We start from the raw sequence: 16,746 nt of genomic DNA, 5'->3' as shown, positions 1-16,746 counted from the left end.
GCTCATATTGGATTATTCCTCCATGTAAACTCCTCTATTGCAGAGAATGTTGAACAGCCTTAAGAATATGTAAAATCAATACTAGAGACAGTATTGTTTTTTCAATTTATAGTTATCTGCTCTCAATATGGCATATTAGGAAGAAAGCTCTTGATAAGATGTAATTGAGTTTTGTGATTATCAATCAATCAATCAATCAATCAATCAATTTATAAAGGGCAACTTCTCACCCGCGAGGGTCTCAAGGCACTGGTGGAGGGTTTGGGCCTCATTCGAAGAGCCAGGTCTTGAGGTTCTTCTTGAAGATGGTGAGTGATTGGCTTTGTCTGAGGTGCGTGGGTAGGTTGTTCCAGCTCTTGGCCTTGAGGTAGGTGAAAGATCTTCCTCTGGCGGTGGTATTCTGGATGCGTGGAATGGTGGCTAGCGCCTGCTGGGCGTATCGAAGGGGTCTGGTGGGGCTATGGAAAGAGATGCGGTGATTCAGGTAGGCCGGTTTGATGTTGTGAAGGGCCTTGTAGGTGTGGGTGAGTAGTTTAAAGTTGATTTGCTTTTCCACCGGGAGCCTATGGAGGGGTCTCAGGTGCTGGGAGAAGTGTTCCTGGAGGGGGAGGTTCAGGGCGGGTCTGGCGGCAGAGATTTGGATGAGTTTTAGTTTACTGATGTTCTTTGTCATGGCGTAGAGTGCGCTGCTGTAGTCGAGCTCGCTTGTGATTAGGTGGGACTCTGAGCTATGGGGGCCACCAGGAGTCATCCCAGTCTGAAGTGGAGTTTCTGAAGATGATGAGCTCGGTCTTGTCTGAGTTGAGCTTGAGGCAGCTCTCCCTCATCCAGGCGGCAACGGCTTACATTCCGGTGTGAAAGTTCCTCTTGGCTTTGTCTGGGTCTTCAGTGAGGGATATGATGAGTTGTGTGTCATCGGCGTATGACACAATGTTCATTCCGTGGCCTCTGACGATGGCTGCAAGCGGGCCATGTAGATGTTGAAGAGAGTTGGGCTCAGGGAGGATCCTGGAGGGACTCCGCAGCTGACTTCTGTTGATTTGGATATGAAGGGTGGGAGCCTGACTCTATGTGTCCTTCCACTAAGGAAGGAGTGAATCCACTGCAAGGCTTTTCCGCGGATTCCTATGTCGTGGAGTTTGGTGCATAAGGTGCTGTGGGAGACCGTGTTGAAGGCTGCTGAGAGGTCAAGGAGAATGACTGCTGCGGTGCGGCCTTGGTCGAGAAGTCTGCAGATGTCATTGGTGGCTGCAAAAAGAGCTGTCTCCATGCTGAGGTTGCTGCGGAAGCTAAACTGGGAGGTATCCAGAGAGCTGTTGTCTTCGATGAATTGTTGCAGCTGTGAATTTATGGCTTTTTCCAGGACGTTGGCCGGGTAGGGTAGTAGCGAGATGGGCCGGAATTTCTTTTAGCTCTGATGGGTCAGGTGTGGGTCTCTTCAGGAGAGGGCGGACTTCGGCGTGTTTCCTATCATCGGGGATGGTGGCTGTTTTGATAGAGCAGTTTAGTGTCTTGCGGAGTTGGGGGATGATGGATAAACTGGCTCTGTGGGAACTGCGGAGTGAATGCCGTTCATGATGATTTCAGTTTCTTCTGTGGTGAGAGTGGACCAACTGTGGGCAGTGTGGGTGGGTTCTTGGGGGCTGGGTCGATCGTAAGATCTGATGCTGGGCAGGATCTGCAGGAGGAAGCTGTCATAGATGTCCTTAATCTTGTGGTGGAAGAAGGTGGCCAGTTTGGCGCAGAGGTCTTGCGATAGGGGGGTTGGTGGCTTTGGAGGGAGGATTGGTGAATTTGTTGATTACCGTGAAGAGTTCTCTTATGCTGTGCAGGGAGGTGTTGATGTGTTCCCGGAGTGCGGCTTTTTTTTTTGCATTCTTGATGCATCGGCGATAAGTGGCAGTGGCGGCTCTGAAGGAGGCGAGGTCTTTGCTGGTTTCGCTGTTTCTCCATTTCTTCTCTAGGCGTCTACAAGTGTGCTTGGATTGTTGGAGTTCAGTGGTGAACCAGCTGGCCCTTTTTGGGATGAGTTTGACCCATTTTGATCAGAGGAGGGCTAAAGAGTTAGCGCATTAGGTGATCCAGGCGTTGAGGTTGCGTGCTGTGGTGCTGGTGTCGTCGGTGGGGGCTGCAGGTGATTTGGCAAGGGTCATGGTGAGTTTCTTGTCTGTAATTTTGCTCCATTTCTTGTGGGGGGCCCTGGTGCCACGGAGCCAGCTGTTGGGTGTGGTGATGGCAAAGTGTAGGCAGTGATGGTCGGTCCAGTCGGGGATGGAGATATCCCTGGTGGTAATCCGGTTGCATGAGGTGAAAATGGGGTCTAGTTCATGGGCTTGCCTTTCAAAAATCCTTTGTTTTCATTGGTAACTGCTTTATGTTTGTCCCTCCTTGGGGCGGTTTTGTTACCGCCTTGGCCATTGAGCCCGTTAAATGAATAATTGCACTTTTTCCAATGACTTTGACTGCGTGCAAACTTATTTTTCCTTTTCTCTCTATCCTTCGTGCTCACATCAGTTTGAACCGGCTTGCTTATGTCAAATGTTTACTTTTTGTTTTCAGTTTGTGTGGCCTGAAAGTTCCAGTTAGAAATTTATAACGCTAATAGCTCTAACCCGAGCAAATGCAAGACTCATTGCATTGCAAATGCTTGTTAAAATGGCTAACGTCCTGCCCCAATGAGCCAGGGCAAAGGATTGGTACAATCTTCTTAGAGCCACAGATGTAAATTCGGAATAATCTGTAGCTGATAAAGCCATTTTAGTTAAGCTCTTATGTAATGTACTGAGCCAGACCAATGGGCATAAATCATAACCTTGATCACAGTTTTACTATAATCCTCTAAAGTGAAGCAAGGTATTAACTTGGGAAGGATCATGAGGTGATAGATGCATGAAAGAAAATCTATGCGGGACCTGAAGAACCAATGACAGTAACTTATGCAGAGCACAACAGTATTGGTGTTGTGAATGATAATTTAAAAGTGGCAGAGCTGGAACTGGTTGAGTTTAGCAAGCCGCTGAAGCACACATTAAATAACAAGTCTTGAGAAACAGATTACCAAGGGAACACAAAATTATTTATTAAAAATCAGTTGATGGGAACTAAGAAGGGAACCTCTTTTGGTTTATCCAGAAGAAGGCCTGCTTGACATCTTAGTGTTGGTATTTCAGCTTTGCCAGCACAATAAGAATGCTGGCAATTTTTCTTGCATGAAATTCGTGAAGCCCAGAAGAAAATTCTTCACGGGATAAGTGCCATATGTGGAAACATCACCGCAAAAGACCACCTGCCAGAATTTAAGTGTTTCTCAACTTTTCCAGTGAGCCAGTGGCAGAAACTAATTACATTTTTCGTGATGCATAAAATGTGCAACCTACTTTTGTCAGCGGGGAAGTGTTAATTGGCTACTAGCTTGGAATTGGCATTAAAATATTTTACAATGCTTTGTATCTGAATAAAAGAAGCAAATACACTCTGGGTGTAAATCTAAGTGGATCATTCCAAATGTGAAAAAAGGAGAAAGGCTACAGACAAATGTAAGGAGGGCAAATATGTATATTGCCTTCTAACACTGTAACTTTACTTAGCATAGTTTCAGGGTGGCTTACCTTTATTTTCTTGCTGTAGGACCCGGATCTGTCGGTTTTCTTGTTGAATTCCTAATACTAGTGTAGATCTAGGGCGATGCCTTGCTACTTCATTAAGTTCTTGAATTTCTTCTTGGTACTGAAAAGCCAAGATAGAAAATTAACATACATATCTAATTGACAATACAAAAAATGCAGAGACATTGAAACTATGAAAGCACCGACTGAAGGTAAGACTGCTTTCATTAAGTTATTTTACAGTGATATAAACAATCAATGTACATTGAAGCACACTAAACACACATTCTTTAATTCAGTCTCCAAACTACAGTGCAGACTAATAATAAATTCAGAGTTGATACCTTGTTCGGACCACCTAGAGGACACTAATGTCAATCAAATTTAAAAATAATCTGACATTTTATGAGGCAATGTAGATATGTTACACTGCGTATTATTATAATAATCGTTTCAGTACAAGTTGAATTTCAGCACAAAGATGCACCAGAAATAAACAAATAAGGGTTGTACCACAATATAGCAGAACCCTACAAAATACAGGCACGTCCCACGAGCAATGGAAATGCATAAAGGGTCATTCATGTGGTGGGGCAGGCTCAAACGTCTACAAGCTAAATGCAGTGAAACGGCAGTTTGCATTTATTCAATCTGATATAACAGTAACCAAAGAGGTAATAAAAAAGCTTCAATGAAACGGTGTTTTTTGCGATAAGATGCACTCTTAATAAAGATAAACATTTTGCCATTAGTACAGGAGTCTAGGTTGGGTGGTGATACATGCATCAGGAGAAAGGCGCAGACATGTTGATAAATGGGAGCGAGCCCAGCAATATCAAGGCAGAGGAGGTTACAAGACCTAAGTGTCTCAGAATATTAGAAACAACCTTCTATCTCCGCCACATCCCTTCAAGTTTTGGACAAAACATGGTTTCGAAAATACATTGCTTAACATAGGAGACTTGTTTAATCAACAGGGTGTCCTGCAACACTGGACTGGTACTACAAGTGAACACAGCATTCTCCATTAGAGCTGCACGTTAACAGAGACAACTCCCAACATCTACATGGCCCCGCTAGCAGACATCGTCAGAAACCGCAGACTCAACATCGTGCCCTACGCCGATGACACTCAGCTGACCCCCTCCCTCACTGATGAACCTGCAGTCGCGAAGACCAACCAACAACGAAGGCAGTCACCGCCTGAATAAACGACAGCTTAACTCCGACAAGACAGATGTCCTCATTTTGGGCACCACCCTCTCCGCCTGGAATGACTCCTGGAGGCCGGCAGCACTAGTAGCACCCCCTTCACCGACCGACCACACACATAACCTTGGCATCATCCTGGACTCCTCTGCTCTCTATGAACCACCAAGTCAACACTGTCTTGTCCTCCTGCTTCCACCTGCTGCACCTGTTCCGAAAGATCGTCAAGTGGATCCCCATCGAATCCAGAAGAACAGACACCCAGGTGCTCATCAGCAGCAAGCTCAACTACGGCAACATACTCTACAGAAGTACCACCCAGAAACTCCAAAGGAAGATGCAAAGGATCCAGAACGCCACTGCTAGACTTATCCTGGACATCCCTCACCGCAGTCACATCTCTGGGCATCTGAGAGACCTACACTGGCTCTCGATCAACAAAAGAATCACATTCAAGCTCCTCACGCATCCCTACAAAGCCCTCCACAACATCAGACCGGCAAACATCAACCGCCGCCTCGCTTTCCACACGCCCACCAGACAACTCTGTTCCGTTCACCTGCCATGGCCGCCATCCCACAGATCTGCATGGACACAGCCAGAGGAAGATCCTTCTACTTTGCCACGAAGACCTGGAAATCTCTTCCTTTTCATCTCAGGCAAACTCCCTTTCTGCCTCAACTCAGGAAGGACCTCCAGACGTGGCTCTTCAACTGAACCTGCCAAATAGCACTTAGACTGAACAGCAGTGCCCGACCCACCCCTCCCACCCTCGTCTTGAGACCCGGACGGGTGCTTAGCCACGCTCTACAAGAACCTTGATTGATTGACTGACTGACGAGGAGTGTTGCAGAGTTTAGTGATGTAGAGTGCAGCGCTATAAAATACAGCGGCATACAATGCACCGCTACAGAATAACAGTGGCATACAATGCAGTGTTGTAGAATGCAGTGGTGTATAACAAAGTACAGGTGTGGTGTGGCATGAGGTAGAGTGCAGTGGCATAGAGTGCAGTGGTGCAAGGTAGAGTAACGTAGAGCATGGGGTAGAATTCAGTGGCAGAGTGCAGTGTGTTGCAGACTAGTGTAGAGTGGCGTTGAGTGCACTGGTGTAGAGTGCACTGGTGTAGAGTGCACTGGTGTAGAGTGCACTGGTGTAGAGTGTTGTCGACTATAGTGACGTAGAGTGCAGGGGTATAGAATATAGTGGCCTACAATGCACCATTGTAGAATGCAGTGGCATAGATTACAGTGGTACATAGTACTGTACATTGGTGCAGAGTGGAGCAGAGTAAGGTGGCATAGCGTAGAGTGGCAGAGAGTGCATTTAGCCTACAGTGATGCAGGGTGCAGTAGCGTACAGTGCAATGATGTAGAGTAGAGTGCACTGGCATAGGGTGCAGTAGTGCAGAGTGGAAGAGTTCAGTGGCAAAGCGTACAGTGTTGCAAAATAGAGTGTCAGAGTACAATGGTGTAGAGTAGCACATAGAGCAGTAGGGTAGAGTACAGTGGTGTAGCGTAGAGTACAGTGGCATAGGGTGCAGTTGTGTAAAGGTCATTGGCGTAGAATGCAGTGGTGTAGAGTGGCGTAGAGTGCAGTGGCATGGAGCAGAGTTGAGTGGCGTAGTGTAGATTATTACAGAGCAGAGTGAAGTCGGGTGGAGTGGTGCATGGTTGAGTGCAGTGGCATACAGTGTAATGGTGTAGAATGAAGTGTTGCAGAGTGCAGTGACAAAGAGTGCAGTGATGCACAGTAGATTAGTGTCGTAGACTGGATTGGTGTAGTGTGCAGGGCTGTAGAATTGAATGTCACTGAGTAAAGTACATTGGTGCAGAGAGTACTGGAACAGAGTGCAGTGGCAGAGAGTGCAGTGTTGCAGAATAGCATAGAGTGGAGCTGTGCATTATAGATTTGAGTGGCCTAGACTGGAGTGGTGTAGAGTGCAGTGGTGAAGAGTGCAGTGGTGTAGAATAGAGTGGCGCAGAGGGAATGGGGCAGAGTGAAGTAGAGCTGAGTAGAGTGCAGAAGTGCAGAGTGGAGTAGAGTGCTGTGGTGCAGAGTGGATCAGAGTGCAGAAGCGTGGAGTAGAGTGTAGTGGTGCAGAGTGAAGTAAAGTGCAGTGGCGCTGAGCAGAGTGCATTACAGTGGCGGTGGCACAGAGTGGAAGAGAGTACAGTGGTGCAGAGTGGTATAAAGTGGTGTGGTGCAGAGTAGAGTGGAGTGGAGTACACATGGTGTGGTAGCACAATGCAATTACACACCACACGTTACCAACTGAAATGACTATTACATTTGCACAGACATACAGTTTTAACAATGAAACTATACAGCACACTATGTGTGGAAATTGCATCACTTAGTGTGATGATTTGTTTTGATCACATTAAAGCAGAGGTCTTCGGGCCCCAACTGATCGGGGGGTTGGGGGGGTGCCACACTATGGCCAAAAGAAGCATTACACAGATAACAGGCCTTTGTTTTGAGCAGAAGCATGTTATTGCATTTTTAGAAAGGTAACAGTACTTAACAGCAATGTTTAAATAGGCTTAGACATATTTAAACATTGCCATCCTTATAAAATAATTGTGAAAAATTCTGAGGGGGGCCCAAGGATTTTTATTTTCCAACTGGGGAGGCGCAGCATTAAAAAGTTTGGGGACCACTGCATTAAAGCATGTTTCCAACACACTTCAGAATTAACAACAAATGTGCTTACTTTTTTTCTTATTCTGATATATTTTGAAATACTTGCACAGTTCATTTAAATGTTGCTGTGTGCTAGAAAAATCATTTCCTATCCTCAGTATCCAGCAGGATGGTAACATAAAGGACAAATTCACCCTGGAAAGCTTGACACACAAAGCAAGCAAACAGAAAGTCAAAAAAATTGAGTTACAAACCACAAAGCCAACGATAAGCAACGGGCGGAATGCATTCCCAGGAAAGATTTCTGAATGCTCCCAAGAAGTCTTCTAGCCTTCTAGTTTTCTAGCCAGCTGTGCTGACTGGTAGGCTTCGACCTAATAACATGGTGATTCCCATTGAACCTTTCCCAACTCTAATCCTTTCTTATCCTGGTAGAGGACGCTACTAGTTACATTTCACGACCTCTCTATCTCCCTGATCGGCAACTGAGAAATCTTACCTGAGAAGTCATACTTTACTGGCAGGTACATCATACTTACACCTTTACACCTTAAATAACAATGCTGTGGCACCAATGACCATTGTATTACGGAAAGGCAAATATCACCTAGAAGCAGAGGACAAAGCGAGGAGTGATATGTTCTGTCAGGGACAAAGCAAAATCAAGGCCACCTACACTTTATTGCTCCCACGTAGGCATTCTCCTGGATGCTTGCCTTACATGTTTGTTATTGTCGATCTCTGGTGTGAGGGAAGCAGTCCCAAGATTAAGAGCAACATTGAAGTGTATTGAAATAAGCTGTATGAATATCAAATGGTGTGAAGACCAGAATAAATACCTCAACAGTTAACCAGTTATAAGAGTTTTGAAAGTTTATTTTGAGGCCTGCAGAGGCAAATACAAATCTACACAGTGAAATGCATATTGGCTATTCTTCTTTTCTGTTTTTGGCTACTTTTGCCTCTTTCTCCGTGGAAAATATGTTAGATATTGTGTACTGTGTTCTCTGCCCTCTACTGCGAGGAGCAATAACATCATTTATATCACCCTACATGATCCCAAGCTTACTTTTTCTCAAACTAAAGGTTCTGCGTGGTGTGATATAGCTGCTTACAGCTCTCGCAGCGGGAGAGAGGACTTGGACAACATTTCCGCTGGCAGAGATTGGCGCCTCTGCCTGCAGCCTCCCAAGGCGGCTCTTCTCAACAGAGCTTTAGCTTTGCAGGCAACGCTGCAAACATTCATGAAATACAGGTACAACGTGTGTTGGTTCTACTGAAATACTGACTCTCATGGTGACAATACTTGGACGGTTGCAGAAAAGGCATGTAGGAATTATATATGCGTGTGTACACACACACACACACACACACACACACACCCCATTCGTCATAATATCTACATTTCTTCATCGTGCTATGTTTATGTTGTGCTATGATTTTACGGATTACTGCAATTTAGCTTAATGTATTCTGCACTAAAACAGGATTAAATTAAAGCCTAAAAATAACGGCGTTGATTTCTTGCATGTGCACACGTGTGGCAAAAGGATGATAGGGCTCACAACAACAGCAATACATAAATATACCTAAAACGCTCTGCCGTTCTAATTTTCCCAAAGCACGGTATGTAGTTTGTGCCTGTGTTTGTCGGTGCTCGGAACCGGCACCTATTTAACACTTGCACTTGTATATGAGAATCTGCCACGTGGTGGTGCTCTCAGTCTATCTTTTTTTTTTTTTTTTTTTAAGTAGGGCACATCAGTATAGCGCACTTCCATGCCATCCATACAGAATGGGGTGACCTGCAATAGTCCAATATTACACACTGGGACAATAGTGTTAGGAGCTGTGGTTGGTGCTAGCTGTAGTAGAATACTTTGGGCACTGATATTTATATTTTTACAAATGAAACACTTCCCATACACACTAGGAGACTAGCATGGTGAGGAAATGTGTGGGTCATAATTTATCTGTTTCCTTAGCCCAGAAGTGGTAAGTTGACCTACACCAGAGCTTACCAAAGAGCCATAAGGGATCTACCAGGTTATGTTCACATAACATTTGTTAAAATGTAGCAGGATACAGCATATGCCAAAGACGATTTAAACAAATAAGTTCACTAGAATTGCTGGGTCAAACGCTGCATCCTTTCTGGACGATGCATCAGTGGAGTAATGGCTGCACGTTATTTATATTGGATGGACCTGGCCGAAGGTCAGCAGAACGCTGTCAGGGTCACAGTAAACTTGCGACGGGTGGCAATCCATTTTGCTGCTCTTTAAATGTCATAACTGGGAAGGTCTGTTAAAGGCCACTGATGGTGCCCTTAAACTAAATGAATGAGTATGAGGTTTCTCTATAACCAAATCAATGAACATGGAACACTGTGAAAACCAGCAGAGTACAACACAGGTATTGAATAACTGAACTGAAGAGGTGCCCCCCAAAAGGAATGTGTGGGCCCTGAAATACTCCGGTATAGCAGTGATTCCTCAACCTAGGAGAAATTAGACTTACCCTGGACTAGTAGTAAATATCTTTAGGAAAGACTCTTTAAACGTCTTAGTTTATGAAGCTGGAAGCGGATTAACCCTACGAGCAATGAAAGCTTGTCCTCTGAGGAACAAGCATGTGCATAGCTGCGATTCTGAGCTCAATTTAAAGCCATTGTAGAGTCAGGTTTCTGGGGGTATAACTGAAGTAATCCATTAACATCATGTTTAAATAGTCTCAATTCTGTGACTTCTTTTAAGCATTGAGATGCCTCTACAATTTAAGCTGTTCACCGTCCCCGCAGGGTTACATATTCTGTGTAGAGGATGGCTTGCTATGTCTTAGCCCTGTCAGTCCAATCTAGCATAAAGTGATCACAATAGACACCTATGCAATTATAGCTTTTGGTGAGTCAGTGCAGGCTAGGCTCCCGTTCATTTGTTATTCGAGGCCAGTTAGGTATGAAATTCATCCGGAATCAGATCTCCTAATGTTTTTCTTGAGTCACTTCCACGACTGCCACTTTACCAACACGCCAAGGATACCAAGATCATTCAGATTTTTAGAGTTTACCAGTGAGCTCACATAGTACAGGTTCCAACTAAAGATGGCAGCAGTGGCCACAACTGATCAACCTGAACACAGAAAGGAATATTACCATGAATGTAAAGGACAGGCTGACAAGATAAGGGGCTTTTACCCTTTGCCTGTTCTTGTAGTATAAACAGGCTTTTGAATTGATATAATGGTGCTACGAGTTAATTTCGCTGCATCCATTACTTCTTTCAATTTCAAGGTTCTGCGTATTATTATTACATACTTGATCATAAAAACATCTTTGTGATTACTCTCAACATAGCACGACAAGTATCCCATAGGATGCAAGTTAACTAAAATACAGGACATCACTTAATCTGTAGTAAGAAAAAAAAATCGCATTTGTCTGCAACAGTTTGGCTTCCAGCTTGTTTCAAATATTTATTCTAAAGAATTTACTTACGCAAAAAGTTGAATATGTTCATCTTTTGGATCATGGGCGCGTCAGCTCTTTAAAATTCAGTACTGGCATGTGCACTACATATTTTCAATGTTTCTTCTTTTGGAAATCTGCCTCACGGCCATTTAAAAAAGTTGTGTTAGTACGAGGTAAAGAATGCATTTCCAGTTACTTTCAACAAGTTGTTACTTGATATCGTACAGAAAGTAAAGCTCTATACTATGACCTGTGTGACCTAACGGGCTTCTTGCCACGCATACTGTACAACCCAGACAGGGGTGTGAGGCCTGTAGCCCCTTGGAAGAAGTGCAGACAACGCACGCCACGGTGTATGAAGCACGCCACGGTGTATGAAGCACGCCACGGTGTATGAAGCGCACCATCGTTCTAGCAGGCACACGTCTAAGCGGTGCTCGACTTTAGAAACGAGAGCTGAGAGGACAGCCTGGCCTGTCCTGATGGGATCTCTTACATCATTGTTCTAGTCTTTTACGTTCAGTATTGCTTAATGTTAGAGAAATCGTGAATCGATTTTCATTGTTTTGACGTTAAGTGACACACGCTGGTATTAGAACCGTCGGAAAACTGCGGCCGTTTAAAAATAGTGCGTTTATCTCAGATTGCTCAAACCAAACGGCAGGAAATATGAGGGTTGTGTATTTTTTTCCTCTATTCGCAGAGCAGCAGCATTAGTCCTGTTGGCATCCTGCATAGTTAAGTTTTAGGTTTGTTTAGTTCTTATGCACCATTACGCTGCTTTCCAGGTGAGGCCGGTCGGTACTCGCATCCACCACGCACGCAGCGTGTGCGGGTGTAACGGGTCTCCAGCCGCGTGTAATGCGAGGTGACAGCTGGGTGCCCTGAAGGGCTTCACCACAAAGCTCCGCGGGATGGTAAGTAAAGCAAGAGTGTGAAAGAGTGCACAGGCATGGCAGCAGCAGAGCAGAAGCCACTCACTCATCTGAACAGGAATAGCGCTTAGGATACATAGCGCTCGACACTTGAGCTCGGGGGTCCAGGGTGAGAGAGGAACTGTGCGGTGTCGATGCCTGATAACCCCCTAAAGTAAGCGCCATTTGAAACGGGGAACTGCTGTGTGATAGCACAGTGTGCTGTTAAAAGTCTTCCACTTGTTAGGTCTGGCGTGGGGTTAGCTATAGCTGCCTCACTGATGTTATATAATACAATAAATCATAAATAAAAGTGCATACATATATGCACTGAGAGGTTTTGGTTCAGCCCTCTTCCACCTTTCACCTGTTCAACTGTCATTTACTTTTTGCTTCTGCCCACCACATCAAAGAGCATAAACCAATGGATCAGACCACGCGAGCCTTTGGCTCTCTTGCAATGTGGGGTATTTCCCTGATTGTTGTAAATTACCATCTTTTGTGCAGTATTCCCCCAGATTTGTGCCTTGTTTTTCCGAGTCTGTTTTTGCTGGTCATAGGACGTTGCACAATTTACTCCTCCAACCAGTCACAAATTGCTTAGGTTCTCCTCTCTAAACATGCTAGAACTGGCATACCCCTAATTGGCACATTTAATGGTGCAACAGGTACATAGGGACTGTATAGCAAATGCTATAAGTTTGCTGCAGCGCTCATTGTTCCACTCCCTGAAGTAGCACTGTAATGTCCCCTGGCCCGCCACTGCATCCTTGGTGTGCAGTTTTAAACTGCCATTTCGACCTGGAAAAATAAACCTTTTGTCAGACCTAATCCTTGCTTATTAATATGTATAAGTGACCCTTAGGGTAGATCCTAAATGCCCACGGGGCTGAGTGTGTGGTATTTATAGAGTAGGGCATGTATATTTAAAGTTTTACATGTCCTGGCAGTGAACAACCCAACATAATTTTGGTCGATAACAAAATACTGGTTTAAACTAATACTTTTCATAAGTGCCAAAGTCCATTTGGGAGCAGCTAGAAAAATGGCTCAAAGATTCATTTTAATAGTAATTTTAAAAAAATGTAATCTTCAAGTAAGATTTTATATTACTATTTTGAAAATGACACTTTTAAAAATCTGCCTTTTTCCTGACTAAAACAAAAAGGCTTTCCTGCCAGTGTCCAGTTGTCCCTTTACGGCTCCTCTATGGTGATATGTGTATTACTCCCAGACAATTGCCAAATGGCCCTGGGAGGGGGACTACTCCCTAGACAGGATGGTCTAGGGCCTCCGCCCATCCACTTTGAGCTTCAAAGGTTGGCTACCTTGTCACTGGTAGATTAAGCTTACACCATGGTTTGTCTCCCCTTAGTCTCTCTAGTCAGCTGGCACCAAACTCATTGGGTGTAGAGGAGCTGACCAGAAAACCAGAATTGGTTTAGGCAGTGGACAAAGATTAGCCCTCCACCCACAGGCTGGCACTGGGCATTAATGTGAACCCCACATACCTCTTCTCAGAACACTTCTGGACCTGTTAAGCATCAGACGTTATGCCCTGCTGCTTGAAGAAACTGAAGGAAGACTGGACCTGCTTACCTTGAACCCTGAACCCCAGAAGGCATTACAAGGGCCTGCTGGCTGACCTCCTGTTTGAGCTACATGGACCCAACAAGGGTCCTGAGGCCCATTCCCTACAATTGCTCAGCTGACCAGTACCAACTGATCCTGCCCGGACTAATGACTAGTCTCTGTTGTAGGGAGCCGTAACCCTCAATAGATGCCTCCCAGGTCCTGTAGCCTTGACTGTGGTCAGAGTGTACTTCTCTTGTCCCCAGTCTTGACAATCTGGGACTTAGAAACTTTTTCTAAATTTCTGCTTGAAGAACAGCCTCGGCTTGCTGGTTTGTCTGGCTGAAGGAGGCCTGACCTCCACAAAAGTTTCTAAGTCTGAATATAGAATGCTTCACTAAGACCGGCCCGAGCCAAAGCCAATCAAAGCTCAGGCCTTCCTGGGCACAGACTCTGGACTTCACCAGCTCTGAGCTTTCCCACCTTCTTCAACAACGGTACTTTGACCCCACCCTTCAGTGACCCTCGTCGCCGAGCCCTGCTTCAGATCCAGCTTACCCCATCAATTACTATTTTCCTCTTTAAAAGTTTCTAAGTCAGAAGCTAAACTTTCAACTAGGATGAACCCGGTCCCTATGTTTCACCCACACTCCATTGCAGTCTGTGTTACCTTTTGACTTTGAGACGGTCTAGCGTGACCAGACGACCATGGTTGGTGCTTTTTGGCGATATTTTTAATTCCACTTTACAAATTAATATATCTAATTTTACCTATTTGATTTTTTGTAGTTTTGGTGTCATTTTATTTTGTAAAATAGTCTCTATTTTCCTAAATTGGGTGGTATTTTTCCTGCATTATATTTTTACTTTATTACTGCTTGAGTAATACATATACTTTACACATTATCTCGACGTTAACCCTGTCTGCTTTCCATCAAGCTACCAGAGGATTTAGGCACAGGTTTATTTAGTGACTTTTGTGGTTCACCCTGACAAAGATTGTTATTGAAGTGGGCTCTCATCTCTTCAAATAATGTTCCATTTTTTTTACACTGATCATTCCAGCATATCCACCTAAAAATAGGCGCACTTCAGTGTAAGGTCTGGTGGGCCAGTACTTCACATTGCTCATGCTTTCTTTATCCTGTGATATTTTTTCAGTCATCCATCTGTGTTTAAACGAGGTCTTCAGGATACAGTAGTTAAAATTCAATAATATTTTTTCTTGTGGTAGGGTTTCTTTACCTGTCCTTAGTAGCTACTACAAAGAAACCATGTGGGTGGATTACAATTATATCGAGGTCCTGTACCATTCTATTAAAATTATATGCAATCGCAAAAAAAAAATGAAATGCTCATTTTTGTAATGCAAGCATATGGCTGCTGCGCAGAAACGGCAGCATATTTTCTTTATTGCCTTTATTTTACATTCATATGTGCTTGCAATAATTAGAATAGAACATTTACCATTGCAGCAGCTTGCCAATGTCAGCATTCTCTCTGTATCTAGAACAATATCCAAATTGTCACACGCTCCGTTCATAACTTTTTCTGTGTCTGTTTGCCAATATTTAAAATAATTTGGTTTACTCACTAGTTTAGTGCTAAGAAGATATTTTTGGTATGGGTGCACTCTATAAACCATTACATAACATAGCAGATAGTGTTTACAGGTGAGTGAGATACTGGCCAAGTAGGAGATACAAGACAAGGACATAGTCTACAGACATCAGAAGAGAACTATCCAATGACTCCCCCGCCCCCAGAGATCCCTGTGACATAACCTTACAATAATGCATGTTAAATAATGCAATGTATAGAGCACACATTTACCAACACTATTCTTGGAGACAAAGGGATAATTCCAGCTTCTCAAACCAGATACTGTTCCTGGGAACAACCATCTTCAGTGCCACCTGAATTGTAGATAATCCTATGCTTCTAATGTTCAGAGCACGTCATGCCAAAATTGGACTGCAATAAATGTACCTTAGCTACCAGCAATACACACTGGATTTGTTGAAAAAAAGACCATGGCACTGTTCATGGAACTCTTGTCTTGGCTGAGCACATATTGGGAAAATCTATTCTTCACATAACAGTCTGCCTAATGCACTGTGCATTATAAAATAAAATACACACTACTGCACCAGCAGCCTGTATAGGCAGTAAATTTCTAGAGAAACAATCAAATCGGCTAATTTCCAGCAAGATGTAAGTAGCCACTTTCTGGTTAACGCAACGTCCTTTACAATACTTCTTAGGACTACTCCGTTGGACACCACTACATTACTCTAGCCAAGACAACAAAGGCACAGACTACTGCAACCTGGTGGGGAGAATGGCAATCTTGGTAAATTGAGTCAGAGAATTAAGAGGTAATAAAACATCAGCTCATCTTTTCTGCATTACTCAGGTAGTCAAATGGTACAAAGACAAGTAAGGGTAAATACTTCCAGGTTATGCCCCTTCTGGACTTATGAGGCACAGAATCCTATTCACTGTTGAGGAACACAATAACATCAACTCTCACTATTTTGACTACAAATCAGATGTGTTTAACTTACTTTGCTCATCTTGCCCAGGAGGCCCCCCTCTAATGGACTGGAAAGGGAGGCTTTGGTGTATACTTAAAAAGTAAAGCCATATTGGCTGATCAAAGCAACCATGGACCTCCTAGACAATGGAAAACCATGCTGACAAGTGAATCCAAGTTCACTTTACAAGTCAGACTCTGAGGGCAAAGATTGATGAATTTGCAGTGTTACTGTTATATGGCAATCAGAGAAAAGAAGTCTTTATCCATTTGGGTACCAGTCCACCATGGCCTAATCAGCCTAGAAGAATTAAATGGTCTAGTGTATCAAAGATGGCAGAGGTCACAGGGGAAACAATGCACCCCTTCCCTCCTTTGTCCAAGGTCATCTAGCTTTGGGACAGCGACCAACTCTCACTCCATGAGTAAAACCCCACCTGCAAATCACCCACAAAGCCTCTGAACTCCACAAACTGCCAGAGCCAGGATAAATGAACCTATGTTGCACCCTAGCGGTGTATTTCTGAGGAGTACACATAAGAATAATTTACCCAAGCTGAGACACTTTTTCATGAAATTATTCAAGGGGTAGGATTTCCAAGTTGATGGACCTCCTTCACTTCGGACAAATCAGTACAACATACTAATGCTCTGAACATAAAGTAAAACCTGGCTGACAAGTGCTATGAAGAGGCGCACCAAACACTGTTCCACAAGGGTTAGCGCCATGATGGATTTTAAGGACAAAAATAAATGTACATCTTATTTATCTGAATGTGAATCATTAACAAAGTT

The 16,746-nt window shown here is 44.0% G+C and overlaps 1 protein-coding gene across 2 annotated transcripts in view; it reads right to left on the bottom strand.

Moving 5' to 3' along the window:
• Window positions 1–16,746, bottom strand: part of FGFR1OP2 (FGFR1 oncogene partner 2) — a 144,461-nt gene that overhangs the window by 72,034 nt on the left and 55,681 nt on the right. For both annotated transcript variants that reach the window (XM_069228615.1, XM_069228616.1), the window contains one exon: window positions 3,609–3,726. In XM_069228615.1, coding sequence (XP_069084716.1) covers window positions 3,609–3,726 — 118 coding nt within the window. The remainder of the gene's footprint in view (window positions 1–3,608; window positions 3,727–16,746) is intronic.

This window comes from Pleurodeles waltl, chromosome 4_1, assembly GCF_031143425.1.
Source record: "Pleurodeles waltl isolate 20211129_DDA chromosome 4_1, aPleWal1.hap1.20221129, whole genome shotgun sequence".
Lineage (NCBI taxonomy): Eukaryota > Metazoa > Chordata > Amphibia > Caudata > Salamandridae > Pleurodeles > Pleurodeles waltl.
The sequence above is the reverse complement of the archived record's forward strand: the minus strand, read 5'-3'. Positions and strand labels throughout refer to the sequence as shown.